Genomic DNA, 14426 nt, shown 5'->3' with positions numbered 1-14426 from the left:
AGATAGAATATTTAAGCTTTTCCATTTGTGTGTAACAATAACACATTGAAATGATTTATGTTTGCTCTTTATAGGATGGTTCGACCATGTTGATAGAAGCTGCTAAGGGTGGCCACACCAATGTGGTGTCCTACTTGTTGGACTACCCCAACAACATCTTGTCTGTCCCAGCCCCTGACCTCTCCCAGCTCACTCCCCCCTCGCAAGATGCCTCTCAGGTAAACACAGAAAATAATTTGACTTTTTTTGATGTTCTTCTGGGAAATCCATCGGTTTTTAGCAAGAGAAAAGTCTAATATTTGTTTTTGATTGCTTTAACGTAACATATCCTCTGCCATAACAGGTTCCTCGTGTCCCAATCCAAGCTCTTGCCATGGTAGTGCCCCCCCAGGAGCCTGACCGAGCCCCATCAAACATCGCCACACCCCCACCCATCTCCAGTAAAGGTAAACAGTGCTACAAGTCCTCTGACCCTGGTCATTGCACTCAAGAAATAAAGTCGCAGACTTCACTAAGCTATTTAGCTGTTGTCTCCCTAGCTTTAATGCATTTTATTGTTAACCCAGCCTAATCCTCAACCTCTTCGATCTCTTTTGTTCAAATCCAGGCGTGTCCAAACAGAGACAGGCAGCCCTTCAGCCCGGTGTCCCCACCTCAGTTGGCCGGGGGCCTGAAGCAGAACCTCTGCCACCCTTCCACTTATGCCAACCTCTAGAGTGCATTGTGGAGGAGACGGAGGGCAAACTGAACGAGCTGGGCCAGAGAATCAGCGCTATTGAGAAGGCCCAGCTTCAGTCACTAGAGCTCATTCAGGGGGAGCCGCTCACCAAAGACAAGATTGAGGAGCTGAAGAAGAGCCGGGAGGAGCAGGTATAATCCATCATCCACTTAAGCACTACTCTCGTTTTGAATCGTCTTTTAAGTATTTTAAGTAAGATGGATGGATATAAATTTACAAGAAAATTCACACTTAATGTTATTGTGCATGTAGAACAGAGTATCAGAAATTAAGTTGGTCAAACAACGATGTGGCTGTTGCCTATTTAGGTGCAGAAGAAGAAGAAAATCTTGAAGGAGTTGCAGAAGGTGGAGCGCCAGCTGCAGCTGAAAACACAGCAACAGTTCACCAAAGAGTACATGGAGGCGAAGGGCTTAAAAGAGGATCAGGAGGCTGGACTGAGCCAGGGCCCGGGGCCTGGAAGTACGACGTCTGCTCCGGGGCCCCTTCCCACCTCACCAGGTGCCCAGGTACACACCAGCTCCGACACGGATGAAGAGGCCAACAAAGATGGGGAGCAAGAGGAGCAGCCAGGAGAGGAAGGGGAAGAGGTGAAACTCTTGTAATTCTTTTTTTAATGTATTTATTTTTATAATGTTAGTGCTGACTTTGTTAACTCTTATGGTGTTTGTGTGTTTTCAGGATGAGGAAGACGATGACGAAGAGGAGGGTTCGGAGGAAGAGGCAGATGGCGAAGAGGAAGACTACCCTAAGCTTCCTCAGGTGGGTACAATCCTCTACAGGGATGGGCCACAGCTACCACAGCAGCCTCCTCTGCCCCCTTCGCCACAAGCTCAACCCCAGCCTCCTCCGCCGCCTCCTCAGGCTGCCTTCGTCCCTATTCAGCCCCTGCCAGACTACAACCCTACAGACTACCCGGGAAGTACCAGCCCAGAGCTGCAGAGGGTACTGGTGGGACAGCAGATGCTGGGCCAACAGCAGCAGGGCCAGGGTCAGCAGTTGGCTGGGTTAGGCCCAGGAATGATACCTCAGCAGGCCCCAGATGGGCTCATGGTAGCTACACCTGCACAGACGCTCACAGACACGCTGGATGACATCATGGCAGGTAAGTGCATTTCTTTTTGCTGTCCATTTGAGATTGTTGAATCTCGTTAGATGTAAGTGCCTGCTAAATCCTTAACCTGTATGTGTATGTATGTATAACTGTTTTCATTTTTTTCACCCTATTGCAGCTGTGAGCAACCGCGTACCCATGCTGAACACTACAACCTCACCCACACCCTTGTCCCAGCCACCCACACAGACGCCTGCAAACATCGCCTCGCCCCCTTCAGTCCTGCCCCTCTATCCCTCTGTTGACATAGATGCACATGTAAGACACATTACCATTTTTACACAACAGAGATCTTAAAATTGACAATATACCTAAGGACATGTATGCACAAAGTCCTCTACTCTGCTAAGAGATGTTGCTTTCCCCACAGACGGAGAGTAACCATGACACAGCGCTGACGCTGGCATGCGCAGGAGGACACGAGGAGCTCGTGTCTGTCCTCATTGCACGGGGAGCCAACATTGAGCACCGGGACAAAAAAGGTAATAAAATGCGATAATAAAAGACTATCAATGGTATCATGAACAACAGTGTGGTGTGAAACAGAATTGATATATAGTAGGTGATTTTATAATTTAGCTGATCAATTTTCTCTGCTTTCCACAGGTTTTACTCCTCTGATCCTGGCTGCCACTGCTGGCCATGTAGGAGTGGTGGAGGTGCTCCTGGACAAAGGGGGTGACATTGAGGCTCAGTCAGAGAGAACCAAAGACACACCCCTCTCCCTTGCTTGCTCTGGGGGACGCCAGGAGGTAAACACATTGTCTTCGTTTACTTTCACAATAGTGACAATAATAGAGTCACAATAGTCCTGTTTGTTTTCCTGGCTTGAACTATGTTGTGTAACTGTGTTGGACAGGTTGTTGAGTTGCTGCTGCTTCGGGGAGCCAATAAGGAACACCGCAACGTTTCAGACTACACGCCTCTTAGCTTGGCTGCTTCTGGGGGTTACGTCAACATCATCAAGATACTCCTCAATGCTGGAGCTGAGATTAACTCCAGGTCAGTGACAAGAACCTTGGTATTCTTTTTGAACCCTTGGTATGATGAAACGTCTCCATCCATATGAAGTTCATTAACTGGATAATCTGAATGTGATGATATTGTTTCAGTTCCTGAAAGTGAATGAGGTTGGACTTTGGATTTCTTCTTTAGACACATAAGGTTTTTAAATCACATGGTGCCAAACAAATACAACATCTCTGTGAAATGTGCCTTTGGGTTTCAGCCACACCCTAAAGTAATTGCATAGTGATGACCTGTTATAAATGAGGAGTGAGGAAACAGTAAGGCAATAACTCCAAAACAAAGGTTTTATAGCAGCTGCTACTTTGATAAATACTGCTCTGCAGAAGTTAAAGTACATGTTAAGTAGCTACATTGCAGTAAAATGGTAATGTTTACTGAAACCAAGACAAATACTCAATGATCAGTCTCATAATTCTAAGTGCACATTAAAGAGTTAAGTGTTTTAGTTAGATTTTGGTCACTTAACAGTTTATTTGTTTACTTTCTTACCAGGACTGGCAGTAAGCTGGGAATCTCTCCTTTGATGCTGGCAGCTATGAACGGTCATGTACCAGCAGTGAAGCTGTTGCTAGATATGGGCTCGGACATCAATGCCCAGATTGAGACCAACAGAAACACAGCTCTGACCCTAGCCTGCTTCCAGGGACGGGCTGAGGTCGTCAGTCTGCTGCTAGATCGCAAGGCCAACGTAGAGCATCGTGCTAAAGTGAGGACACTCCCACTTAACCAGAATTAACCTTAAATGTGCTCTCTGCCACATAATACATGCAATTAATGTTTTGGTCCCTTTTTTTGGTTTGGCTTGGTTTGTTTTTTTTGGTTCTGCACCTGCTGGCCATCTTGCTAATTGATTCCTCACTTCATGCAGACTGGTCTTACTCCTCTGATGGAGGCAGCCTCAGGAGGTTATGCAGAGGTGGGCCGAGTGCTGCTGGATAAAGGCGCTGATGTCAATGCTCCCCCTGTTCCCTCATCCCGAGACACTGCCCTCACCATTGCTGCCGACAAGGGCCACTACAAGTTTTGTGAGCTGCTCATCAACAGGTGAGTCCTCTGTACAGGTGGTGTTTCTGTGCAAAACTGTATTCTAGTTTTTTGTTTTTTTTTTCCATAATGGGATGATCCTCAGTTGCTTCTGATGTTGAGTGAATCATATTTTAGAATTGGCAAAGACCTTGTGTTACTGGCTTTATTGCAGCTACTGATTGCACACAAATTGTCTTTTTTTCCGTTCACATTATGACATCTTGAATAGAGCTGAAGCAGATATATAAAAGCACTCTTATTTTGGTGATTTTAATCAGACGTTGGCCTGTCCCCACTGTGTCAGCTGCATTCCTTAAGTCAACCCTTCTTCCTCTCTTTGCAGGGGTGCCCATATCGACGTGCGAAACAAGAAAGGGAACACTCCTCTATGGCTGGCGGCAAACGGCGGCCATTTTGACGTGGTCCAGCTCTTGGTGCATGCCAGTGCTGATGTGGATGCAGCTGACAACCGCAAGATTACCCCTCTCATGGCTGCTTTTCGCAAGGTGCAGTGTTTACTAAAACCATGGCTGTCACTGTGTCATGCTACAATTTGACAAGCCTCCGGTCACTAAACATTTAACTTAACATTTCAGGGTCATGTGAAGGTGGTGCAGTATCTTGTAAAGGAAGTCAACCAATTCCCATCAGATATCGAGTGCATGAGATATATCGCCACGATCGCTGACAAGGTAGGCATTGATTTCCTTTTCCGTCATGTGTGCATTCCATAGTGTGCTACGTCTATTGGAAGTGACAGATGTGATCAAGATGCTCTAACGCCATCTGTTCCATTTTTGTTGCAGGAGCTGTTGAAGAAGTGCCACCAGTGCATGGAAACCATCGTCAAAGCCAAAGACCAGCAGGCAGCCGAGGCCAACAAGAACGCTAGCATTCTCCTCAAGGAGCTAGACTTGGAGAAGGTAATGTCTGATACTATGGCTGAGGTCAAAACATTCTGAATACACTGCAAGGATGAGTAGAATTTTTTTTTTTTAATTTTTTTTTTTTTTTTACACCGATTCTGTTTTGTGTGCGTCAGTCCCGAGAGGAGAGCAAGAAGCAGGCTCTGGCTGCCAAGCGAGAGAAGCGTAAGGAGAAACGCAAGAAGAAGAAGGAGGAGCAGAAGAGGAAGCAGGAGGAAGAGGAGGGGCAGAAAGTCAAGGAAGAGTCCTCTGAGATGCAGGAGCAGAAGGAAGATTCAGCTGAAGGTATGTTTTTATGGATTTTTTTGTAGAGAAAGCGAGAGAGACTGCAGAATTTGAGCCTTCTAATACCTGCAGTTATGTTGCACTAGAATTAAGTGGTTTGTAACCTTTCCTGTCTTAATTTCGCCCCCTTTAGAAACTGAGGTTCCTATCGAGCCTCCCAGTGCAACCACCACCACCACCATTGGTATATCTGCCACCTCCGCCACTTTCACTACAGCTTTTGGTAAGAAGCGAGCTAGTGTGGCCACTACCCCAAGCACCAATCGCAAGAACAAAAAGAACAAGACAAAGGACTCTTCGCCCAATGAACCCATCATATTACAGGATCCGCAGGTGAGCACTACAACTATGCATGTGCCTGTTACTGAATCATTCTTTGTAGATTTGATGATCCTTTTTTTATGTATTAGGCTAGAGTACCGTGATGAACAAAAAAGAACATAACAATGACATCTTTGCTTTTTCTTTTTAGGTTGCACTAGCACAGCACAAGGCTGACAAGAACAAGATCCACGGTGAGCCACGGGGTGGGGGTGGGGGAGTGACGGGTGGCAACAGCGATTCTGACCCCTTGGATAGCACCGACTGTGCCAGTGAGAGCAGCAGCAGCGGGGGCAAGAGTCAGGAGCTCAACTACCTCCCTGACCTCACCTCCTCCGCCTCCTCCTCCTCCTCTTCCTCCTCCTCCTCCTCCTCCTCAGCCCCATCCTCAGGAGCAGCCCAGGCCCTCCTGCCTGGCCCAGAGAAGAGACACTGTCCTCAGCCGCAGACTGACGGCAAGGTGGACAACAAGGTCACAGTCTCCATCTCAAAACCAACGCAAAAGTGAGTCCCTGATGGAGCACAGCACATTTATCATCTTTCATAGAGTGTGTGTGTGCGTGTGTGTGTATGTGGTTGTTCATCTAGGCAGAAGAAGCTGAGCTATAAAGTGCTATTTTTGTGTGTGAAGTTTTGTTAAATTGCAGACATTCTCAATTTATCTTCTATCCTATTATAACAGAGTATACCTTTATTATTGTCTCCCAACTCAACCTGATCTTTGCGTGTTTTGTCACAGAGCTCCAGACATGAGCGACTCCACCTCCAACTCCCTGCCCTCTCCATTCAAGACCATGGCTCTTCCCATCACCTCACCCAACAGTAAGCTCAGCCTCACAAGCCCCAAGAGAGGCCAGAAGAGAGAGGAAGGTTGGAAGGAGGTGGTCAGAAGGTCAGTTTATTTAAATATAACCTTTTACATTGTACACATTTCCTTGCTTCTAGTACTCAAGTTTTACTCCATGTGCACACATTTGTAAGGGAGATTATTTTTTGGTGTAGTGTATCAATCCAAGCATATACATTACTGACATGGAGATAATACATTTGCATTTATCTTTTTATGAGTTTTGTATATGTAAATGTAAATTACAATCATCAGAGTTACTATGGGCCAGTACACGCACTAATGCATAAAAGACTGACCTTTGACTGCTTTTTTTGAAGATCAAAGAAGCTGTCTGTGCCGGCCTCCGTTGTGTCTCGGATCATGGGTCGAGGGGGCTGCAACATCACCGCCATCCAGGACGTGACAGGAGCTCACATTGATGTGGACAAGCAGAAGGACAAGAATGGGGAGAGGATGATCACCATAAGGTAAGAACAATGCCCTCTGGTGGACTGTAAACACCACTGCATGTGAAGTATAACAGTTGGCTAGATGCATAAAGCACACAAAGCTATTAGATGATGTAATTCATTTGTAATGGCCAGACCTACAATGCAGCAGTCCAACACTTGTTTTAAAATGTGTGGGGACACTGCATTTAATGTAAGTAGGCTTCAGGGAAATTTAATTTCTATCCTATTTCATCTCAATATTATGAGGTACTGTAACTCTACTGTCCTCACCATATCAGTGCCATAAACACTAACTGCTGAAGGCAAGCACTGCATAGACACAATATAACCAAATTGCCTGCATGCATACCATGTTCAGCACACTTACGTCTGCAAGGTCTTGTACACATTTTCACTACAAAGGTGTTAGGGGAGGTCCCACTGCTGTGGCCAACGAAAAAGTTTAGGGTGGATGTGGTGCCTGGATGTTGGTAATTTTTATGGTGACAACAGTAAACAAATACCTTTTGCTACTGCTATTACATAGCAATAGTAAATAGTTTACTTTGCTCCAAGACACTAGAGTTAGATAAGAAGTCTGATTACATGATAACAATGAGGCAGCAGCAATAGTACACACCAGCAGTCAATTTAATAACTGCATGTGCTGCACCCACTGGAGAAACTCAACACTGAATAGCAATTTCAAATATCAATCATGAGGCTCTGAGGGGCGGCTTAGTCTGTCACAAGACTTTATCAGACTTAATTATATCATCACTTTAGATTTGTTACTAGGGATGGGTACCAAAACCCAGTATTAAATGGGCCCATGGGCTAAAGTTTTAAAACCGTAGTATTGATAAGCTCTGACATTATCAGTTCTGCTCTGGGTACTGGAGATATTAAGAAAATAGATCCTCCTATTTATTATTGCTACATAAAAGTTATCTTGCAAATTTTATCTCACCATAGCTATTTCTAAACATGACATTTGTCTATGATGCATTTTCGTTACTCTTAACCCAGAGGAGAGATCTCTGTCTCTGTGACTGTGCAAGAGCAGGGGCAGAGCTCTGTCTCACGCTGCAGCACCACGCAGCACACACACAAACACACAGAGACCCTGCTATTAGTGACAATAGTAGAAAAAACTATACGTTCGAAAGAGTGGTTACATTTCAGTTGGGTTGATGCTGACGATGCTCATTGCCACAAGTGCAAGGAGTCTGTTTTGCATGCAAGGGCAGAAACATCTACTGAAAGTCCATCACATACAAGCAGAGAAATGCACAGTTTTTGACTCCCCAGCACGTATTCATCTGTTGTTGCCCCAGTTATTATAAGTTTGCTAGCAGCCTGGAGCCCACACACAGAGTTACATTATGTGAGCATGGGTAATGATGAAAACTAAACATTAGCCAGCAAATTGTTTTGGGTGCATTCATAAATTCAGTCTGAAATGGATAGAGCATCATCTGAACTGTTGTACTGCACAGTAAAAATATATAAGAAAAGGTCCTGGTTCTAAGTAATTGTTTATTACATTTGTTTTAAATTACAAAATACATCATCACAAAATTGAGTAATACTGTATTCATTGTTCAGAACATTGCTGTTTCTTTTGCTGTAAAAAATTGTTTATTTTTTTACATTTCAATAATCACTTTATAGTTTATAGTAGTGATTTATTCAAAACAATTCTGTACTAGTTTGCTGCTGTACGCAGTGATGTTGCTAGGTACGCGTCCTGCGTCCCTGATGCATTAAAATCTGAAAGGACGCAGTAAACTCACTATCCATGCGTCCCGGGGACGCAACTCATTTTTCCCATGAAAAACGATACATTTTGAACAACAACTCGTGTTTAAAATCACAGTAACTAGCAAAAGTAACTTCGCTGTCAGCAGACCAGGCAAGCGCTGTTTCAACCCTCTGCGCATCTACTCCGCGCAGACGTGATCCCCTGTGCACAGTATCGCGACATGCTTGTTTTAGCCACTACCACAACAATTAGCCAGTCACCGCGGATTTCATTTCAACAATTAAAGATACGAACTTTATAGTAGTAAATAAACTCATGTTCTTACTGCTCGATGCTGTGTTCACTCATGTTGACAATGTTTTAACGTCTAGGGGACGTGCTGTAATGAAATAAATAAAACATACTCCGGAGCTTAATAAGCTGCTTACAATACACCAAAAACATATCTGCATCACTTTATTTTTCTCAACAGACTTTCCACTGTGTTAAGTTTCATTTGTGTGCTAAAAGTTTCACAGTGATTGACTCAGTTCATTTGATTTAGTTGATGTTCAGACAAGAAGATTTTGGTCTTATTTTGGTGACAATTTATTTGTTGACTCTGTCATGGTGATGAGAATGTTTTGTTTATGTGTTAAAATCAGCACTTTTATTGATAATTTATTTTGGTACTACAGACACCATTTTGTTTTCATTTGAATTTTAGTAATTTATTTTGGTGCTATTTATGTTGCTACAAAAATGCTATTTTATTTGAATTTTGTATGTCATGCCGCTGTGACAGTTGTTTTGCAAAAAACTTTTCAGATTTGGAATCTTATTTGTTTAATTTCAGATACATTTTGAACATACATGAAAATATCCGTTAATTATAACCATATCATACCACCATCAAAGGAGTTTAACACTACAATTTAAGAAATAGAAGAATATAAGAAATAAAAAAAATTTATCTGGGACCCATTGAATTTCCCAGGGACCCACTAAAATCACCACCTGTGGGTCCCGGGGACTCACTACATTGAAAACCTATCAACATCACTGTGTACGTATGAGAAAATAAACCAGAATAAATTCTGTTCTTAAATCGTTTATTTTTTCTTTTTAAAAAAATAACAAAAATAACAGATGAGAGTACGGTTAAAACACTGTATCAATAAGCAGTATTGGTAAAAGTAGTTCTACTGTAAAAATCTTAACAATAACGATCCTTATTTGTTACACATTTCAACAGAAAAACGTAGTCTGAATGAAGCCTGCTTTTTTGTTTCAGAGGAGGGACGGAGTCTACAAGGTATGCAGTCCAGCTGATCAATGCTCTAATCCAAGACCCAGCCAAAGAGCTTGAGGATCTTATCCCGAGGAATCACATCAGAGCCCCAGGCTCTAAAACGACCTCGGCTTCCTTCCCCAGTACCACAGGGGCTACCAGCGGTTCAACTACTGGACCAAAGGCCCTGAGCTCGTTAGTGACCTCAACAGGCGTGTCGTTCCAGCCCTCCTCGTCCTCATCTTCATCCTCCTCTCAGGCCGGGGGAAAGATTGGGAAGGGGCTGTCATCAAATGTCAGACAGCCTTTCCCTGTGTCTTTGCCCTTGGCATACGCCCACCCTCAGCTGGCTCTACTGGCTGCTCAGACCATGCACCAGATCAGACACCCTCGTCTACCCATGGCCCAGTTTGGTGGTACCTTCTCGCCCGCCGCCAGCACCTGGGGACCCTTCCCCGTGCGTCCTGTAAGTCCAGGCAGTGCTAACAGCTCCCCCAAGCACAATGGAGGAACCAACAGCACTGGAGGCCAGGCCAGACCCAACTCAACTCACAGTGAGCACAGCAACACAGCCAGCTCAGGAGCCCCGGTCACGACCACCAACACCACCACCACCAGTGCTCCTAACACATCTACAGCTGCAGCCTCGCCTCACACCCCTAATCCTACCCCATACAATCCCCAGCCGAGCATCCCCACCCCTTCTTCTGTCAGAAAACAGCTCTTCGCCCCTGACCCAAAGCCTGCTGGTGTCACCCCTGTGTCTGCTGCTGCCACTGCAACTAGTGGCACTAATGCAGTACGAGGCACAGGTTCTCCTGCACATCATAGTTCTACTACAACTACCGCTAACGCCCCTCAGCCAGTCGGACCTATCTCGCAGCCCCCTATCCAGCCAACTAAAACAGAGCCCAGTGCTGTTGTGCCTCCTGGAAAAGACAAGCCCTCTCTACCTGTAGAGAACCAGCTTGTTTCTGTCAGTGAGAGCATTAACTCTGTGGGTTTCACTGCACCTGCCATGGCTTTACCTCCCAAGCCAGAGCCTCGACAGCAGTTACCTCCCCCTCCCTCCTCTGTACCGTCCACAGAGGCTCCACCACCCCTCCTCAACCCACAGCCCAGCTCCCACCTCCCCTCAGCACCTCCTCCTGTCCTGTCGCACAATGTTGCACACCCCAACAACACTGTACCCCATTTCTCAGCCCCCGCGCCCAGAGTCTCCCATCGTATGCAGCCACCAGGGCCTTACTATTCCCTTCCTGAACAGCAGCAGCAGCAACAACAGCAGCAGACACAACAACAACAGCAGCAGCAACAACAATCTGTGTTCGTGCCCTTCAATGCTCAGCAAGAACTCCCGAAACAGAGCCAAAACCAGACGTCCCAGCCCACGAGTTTGCCTCCACAAGCTCAGACCCAAGCTCAAGCCCAGGCTCAAGGCTCCCTTCAGGTCTCTGCTAACCTGGGCATGATGAACGGTTCGCAGATGCAGCATGTGGCCAGTGCAGGCAAGCCTCAGCAGATACCTCCCAACTTCGGTCCTGCAGGCCTCTTCAACTTCAGCAGCATCTTTGATAACAACAGCCAGGTAAGTTAAAGTAACATTTATATAATAAACATTAGCCGTCCAGCTTGTTATGACTTTTGGCTGTCACTTAAAATGATACAGAACAAGGTTAAATAGTTCTTTAAAATTTTAATTGAAAAGATTAAACTAAACGGTACATGGTTCTCTTTTTTTGCTGTTACATAAGATCAATCAGGCACTCAGTGATTATAATGCTGTTGTGTGTGCCGTGCAGGTTGGAAACAATCAGGTGTGGGGTGCATGCCATCTGCCTGCTCGCTCACCTCCAGAGCAGTCGTACTCAGCCCCACCAGCCTACATGAGCATGGGCCAAATGGAGAACATGATGCCCCCACCGCCTCCAGACAGCTCCAAAGCCCCCGGCTACCGCTCTGCCTCCCAGAGGATGGTCAACAGCCCCATCGGTATGACCATTTTTTCTTTTACGGCACCAAAATGGGACCAGCAAGAGAATATAATTATTACTGAATATAATTAAATCATATACATGTGAGAAAAAGTGAAAAGGTAGAAACATCTGTTCACATAAGTATTTATTAATATGGTGACTTTTTGAGGTAGTTTTTACTCTATATTGAGCTGTCTCTTTAATTGTCTGCACACACAGCTTTGACCAGCTATGCTACCAGTATCTCTGGCAGCCCTGTGTATCTGCACGGTCATACAGCAGTTGGCACGCCCTCCTTCAGCAGACAGCACTTTTCCCCCCACCCATGGAGTGCATCCACATCAGGTACTAGGCTCACGCTCTTCTTTTATGATTTTCTTACAACTGTTCAGCCTCAAATGATGTATTTGCACATTTAGAAAAAACGTTTTATAACTGAGCTTTTTATAAATTACATTTTATCGGCTTATTTTCTCTTTATTTTGTAAAGTAGTACACATTTATCTTTTATCAATACTTTCAAACATGTAAATGTGATCTGCTCCTTACTATTTCTTCTTACACTGTCTCTTCTCCACCAGGTGAATCCCCTGTCCCACCTCCCTCTACGGTGTCATCCTCTGCCCTTTCCACCTCAGCCGTGGCGCCGCCTCCCCAGCCTAAGCCAGGCAGCTCCTCGCAGCTGGACCGGAAGGTTCCCCCACCCATCGGCACAGAGCGGCTGGCCAGGATCAGGCAGACGGGCTCAGTCAACCCACCTCTCCTCACCACCAGCTACACGGCATCTGTAGGACAGGGAGGCATTTGGTCGTTTGGGGTTGGCAGTGCTTCAGGTAAGAGCAAATTTAGGTGTTTAATGTTCCTTTTTTCTTTGTTATTGCAAGACCATGGGGGAAATGGTGAATACATTAAGTGTAGATGAGTGACTTAAAAACAACCAAACCACATAACTTTAACTGTGTTCAGTAATTAAGTGATTAACCCCTTGTGTGTCTTGGTACAGAGGCTATGTCCGGATGGTCCCAGCCTCTGATGAGCAGCCACATGATGCATCCTCAGCTTCAGGCAGAACAGTCAGCCTTCTCTCAGCACCAGCCCATGGAGCAGGACGACACAGGCATCGCAAACCCTGCTAACAACTACCACCAGCCTCAGCATTTGCCCAACAGTTACATGGACTTCCCAAAGGTAACACAAAGCCATGGCTCTGTAGATGATTTAACCTCTGTTCCTCTTATGTACACATGTTTTACCAGTGACCTGTTATTGTCTGTTCAGGGGATGCCTATGTCAATGTATGGAGGAACCATGCTGCCTCCTCATCCTCCTATGGCAGAGGGGCCAGGGGGACCGATGTACAATGGTTTGCACGCTGGCGACCCCGCATGGAGCCCCATCATCAAAGTGGTCCCAAACAATGCAGATAACTCTGACCCACAACAGCAGGTAACACACCCATGCTGTCTAATCATATGCTTAAAGTTTAACTGGCTTACAGGCTTGTATTTCTGCCTTTAGTCAGATATAATATTCGACTACTTTCATTCTAACATGTTCCCTTTATTGATCCTTTTCTCCTTTAGGTGTGGCCTGGTACCTGGGCACCTCACGTGGGCAATGTGCACCTGAACCACGTCAACTAGACGGCGTCCACAGCAATCAAAACGCACACAGCATGACCCACAACGCAAACATGAAATACCAACTGACGAATATGACCGAATGAGACAAAGAAAAAAAAAAACGTACAACATTGTTAACTTTAGTAGACCTGAGAGTGCAGAGCAGAGGTTGAAGTATTGGAAGTTCTCTTGACGCCATTCTTTGATGTGCCTATCTCAGACAATGAAAGAGGAAACTGGGCGAGAGCTGTTATCAGTGTCCCGATGATGCAAACAAACATGCGCGATCACCTGTTCAACAGGATCCATTCTCTGCGTAGTTTAGCGATTTTGACTTAAACCCACATACACCGTTCTTGGGCTGCAGGGGGCTCAACATGAAGTAGCTATTTAAACTTGGCCCAGAACTAGATGATGATTACCTAAAGAGAAAGAGAAATCAGAACCTTTTAGAGTGGTAAATACATGTATAATTGTTTACATACTAAAAAGGGTTAAAATGAGAGTAAATTTCATGTCGTATAGTGGCTCTACTTTATGTAGCCTGTATTAATGTGAAATATTTACCTTAATATTCAATAAAAAGATTGAAAAGTAATTGTGTGCTGTTTTATGAAACATTGTCCTTATTTTCATGTTTTGATTAAACATTTAACTCGTGGGTGTTCAACAGACAACAAAACTTGGAACTTGGACATTTCATCTAATGAAAATAATTTTTGTCTCCTTTTTCTGCATCATCTCTTTGACTGTCCTCCTTACAGTTGGAGTCCTTGTGTAATCTTGAGACCTATTTTTATGGTCACAGATTGGCCTTTAAGTACTATCAGGTCTTTATTAGATAAGTATTTATGTTTCTTGATTAAAATATCTATCTGTGTATCTTCCTACCTAGGTTAGCTTTCGATGTTGGAATCTTACCTTGGAACAAATTAAAAAGCTAGTATTGTCTTTTCTCATGCCATTGGAGGCAAGGCTTTATTTTGAATCAAAAATATATACGACATCACTTTTTATCTTTCTGAAGTTCAGTAATGGTAGGAACACATAATTTTGCACAATAATGCCACTC

The 14426-nt window shown here is 44.7% G+C and overlaps 1 protein-coding gene across 3 annotated transcripts in view; it reads left to right on the top strand.

Annotated features, from left to right (window-relative positions):
* ankhd1 (ankyrin repeat and KH domain containing 1) overlaps nt 1–13952 on the top strand; it is a 29093-nt gene extending 15141 nt beyond the window's left edge. For all 3 annotated transcript variants that reach the window (XM_087172909.1, XM_023402171.2, XM_023402168.2), the window contains exons 14-39: nt 75–218; nt 344–446; nt 608–870; nt 1048–1329; nt 1421–1844; nt 1972–2111; nt 2224–2335; nt 2460–2605; nt 2713–2855; nt 3375–3588; nt 3751–3926; nt 4252–4414; nt 4505–4600; nt 4715–4831; nt 4951–5119; nt 5253–5452; nt 5592–5944; nt 6180–6332; nt 6608–6757; nt 9760–11344; nt 11559–11748; nt 11952–12077; nt 12314–12565; nt 12736–12920; nt 13011–13178; nt 13316–13952. In XM_087172909.1, the coding sequence (XP_087029035.1) occupies nt 75–218; nt 344–446; nt 608–870; nt 1048–1329; nt 1421–1844; nt 1972–2111; nt 2224–2335; nt 2460–2605; nt 2713–2855; nt 3375–3588; nt 3751–3926; nt 4252–4414; nt 4505–4600; nt 4715–4831; nt 4951–5119; nt 5253–5452; nt 5592–5944; nt 6180–6332; nt 6608–6757; nt 9760–11344; nt 11559–11748; nt 11952–12077; nt 12314–12565; nt 12736–12920; nt 13011–13178; nt 13316–13375 (6114 nt within the window). In that variant the 3' untranslated portion in view covers nt 13376–13952. The remainder of the gene's footprint in view (nt 1–74; nt 219–343; nt 447–607; nt 871–1047; nt 1330–1420; nt 1845–1971; nt 2112–2223; nt 2336–2459; nt 2606–2712; nt 2856–3374; nt 3589–3750; nt 3927–4251; nt 4415–4504; nt 4601–4714; nt 4832–4950; nt 5120–5252; nt 5453–5591; nt 5945–6179; nt 6333–6607; nt 6758–9759; nt 11345–11558; nt 11749–11951; nt 12078–12313; nt 12566–12735; nt 12921–13010; nt 13179–13315) is intronic.
* Nucleotides 13953–14426: the final 474 nt, after the last annotated feature.

This window comes from Seriola lalandi, unplaced genomic scaffold, assembly GCF_002814215.2.
Source record: "Seriola lalandi dorsalis isolate HSWRI2012SDOR001 ecotype SW California unplaced genomic scaffold, Sedor1 jcf7180002053898, whole genome shotgun sequence".
NCBI lineage: Eukaryota > Metazoa > Chordata > Actinopteri > Carangiformes > Carangidae > Seriola > Seriola lalandi.
This window is presented reverse-complemented; position numbering and strand designations above follow the sequence as displayed.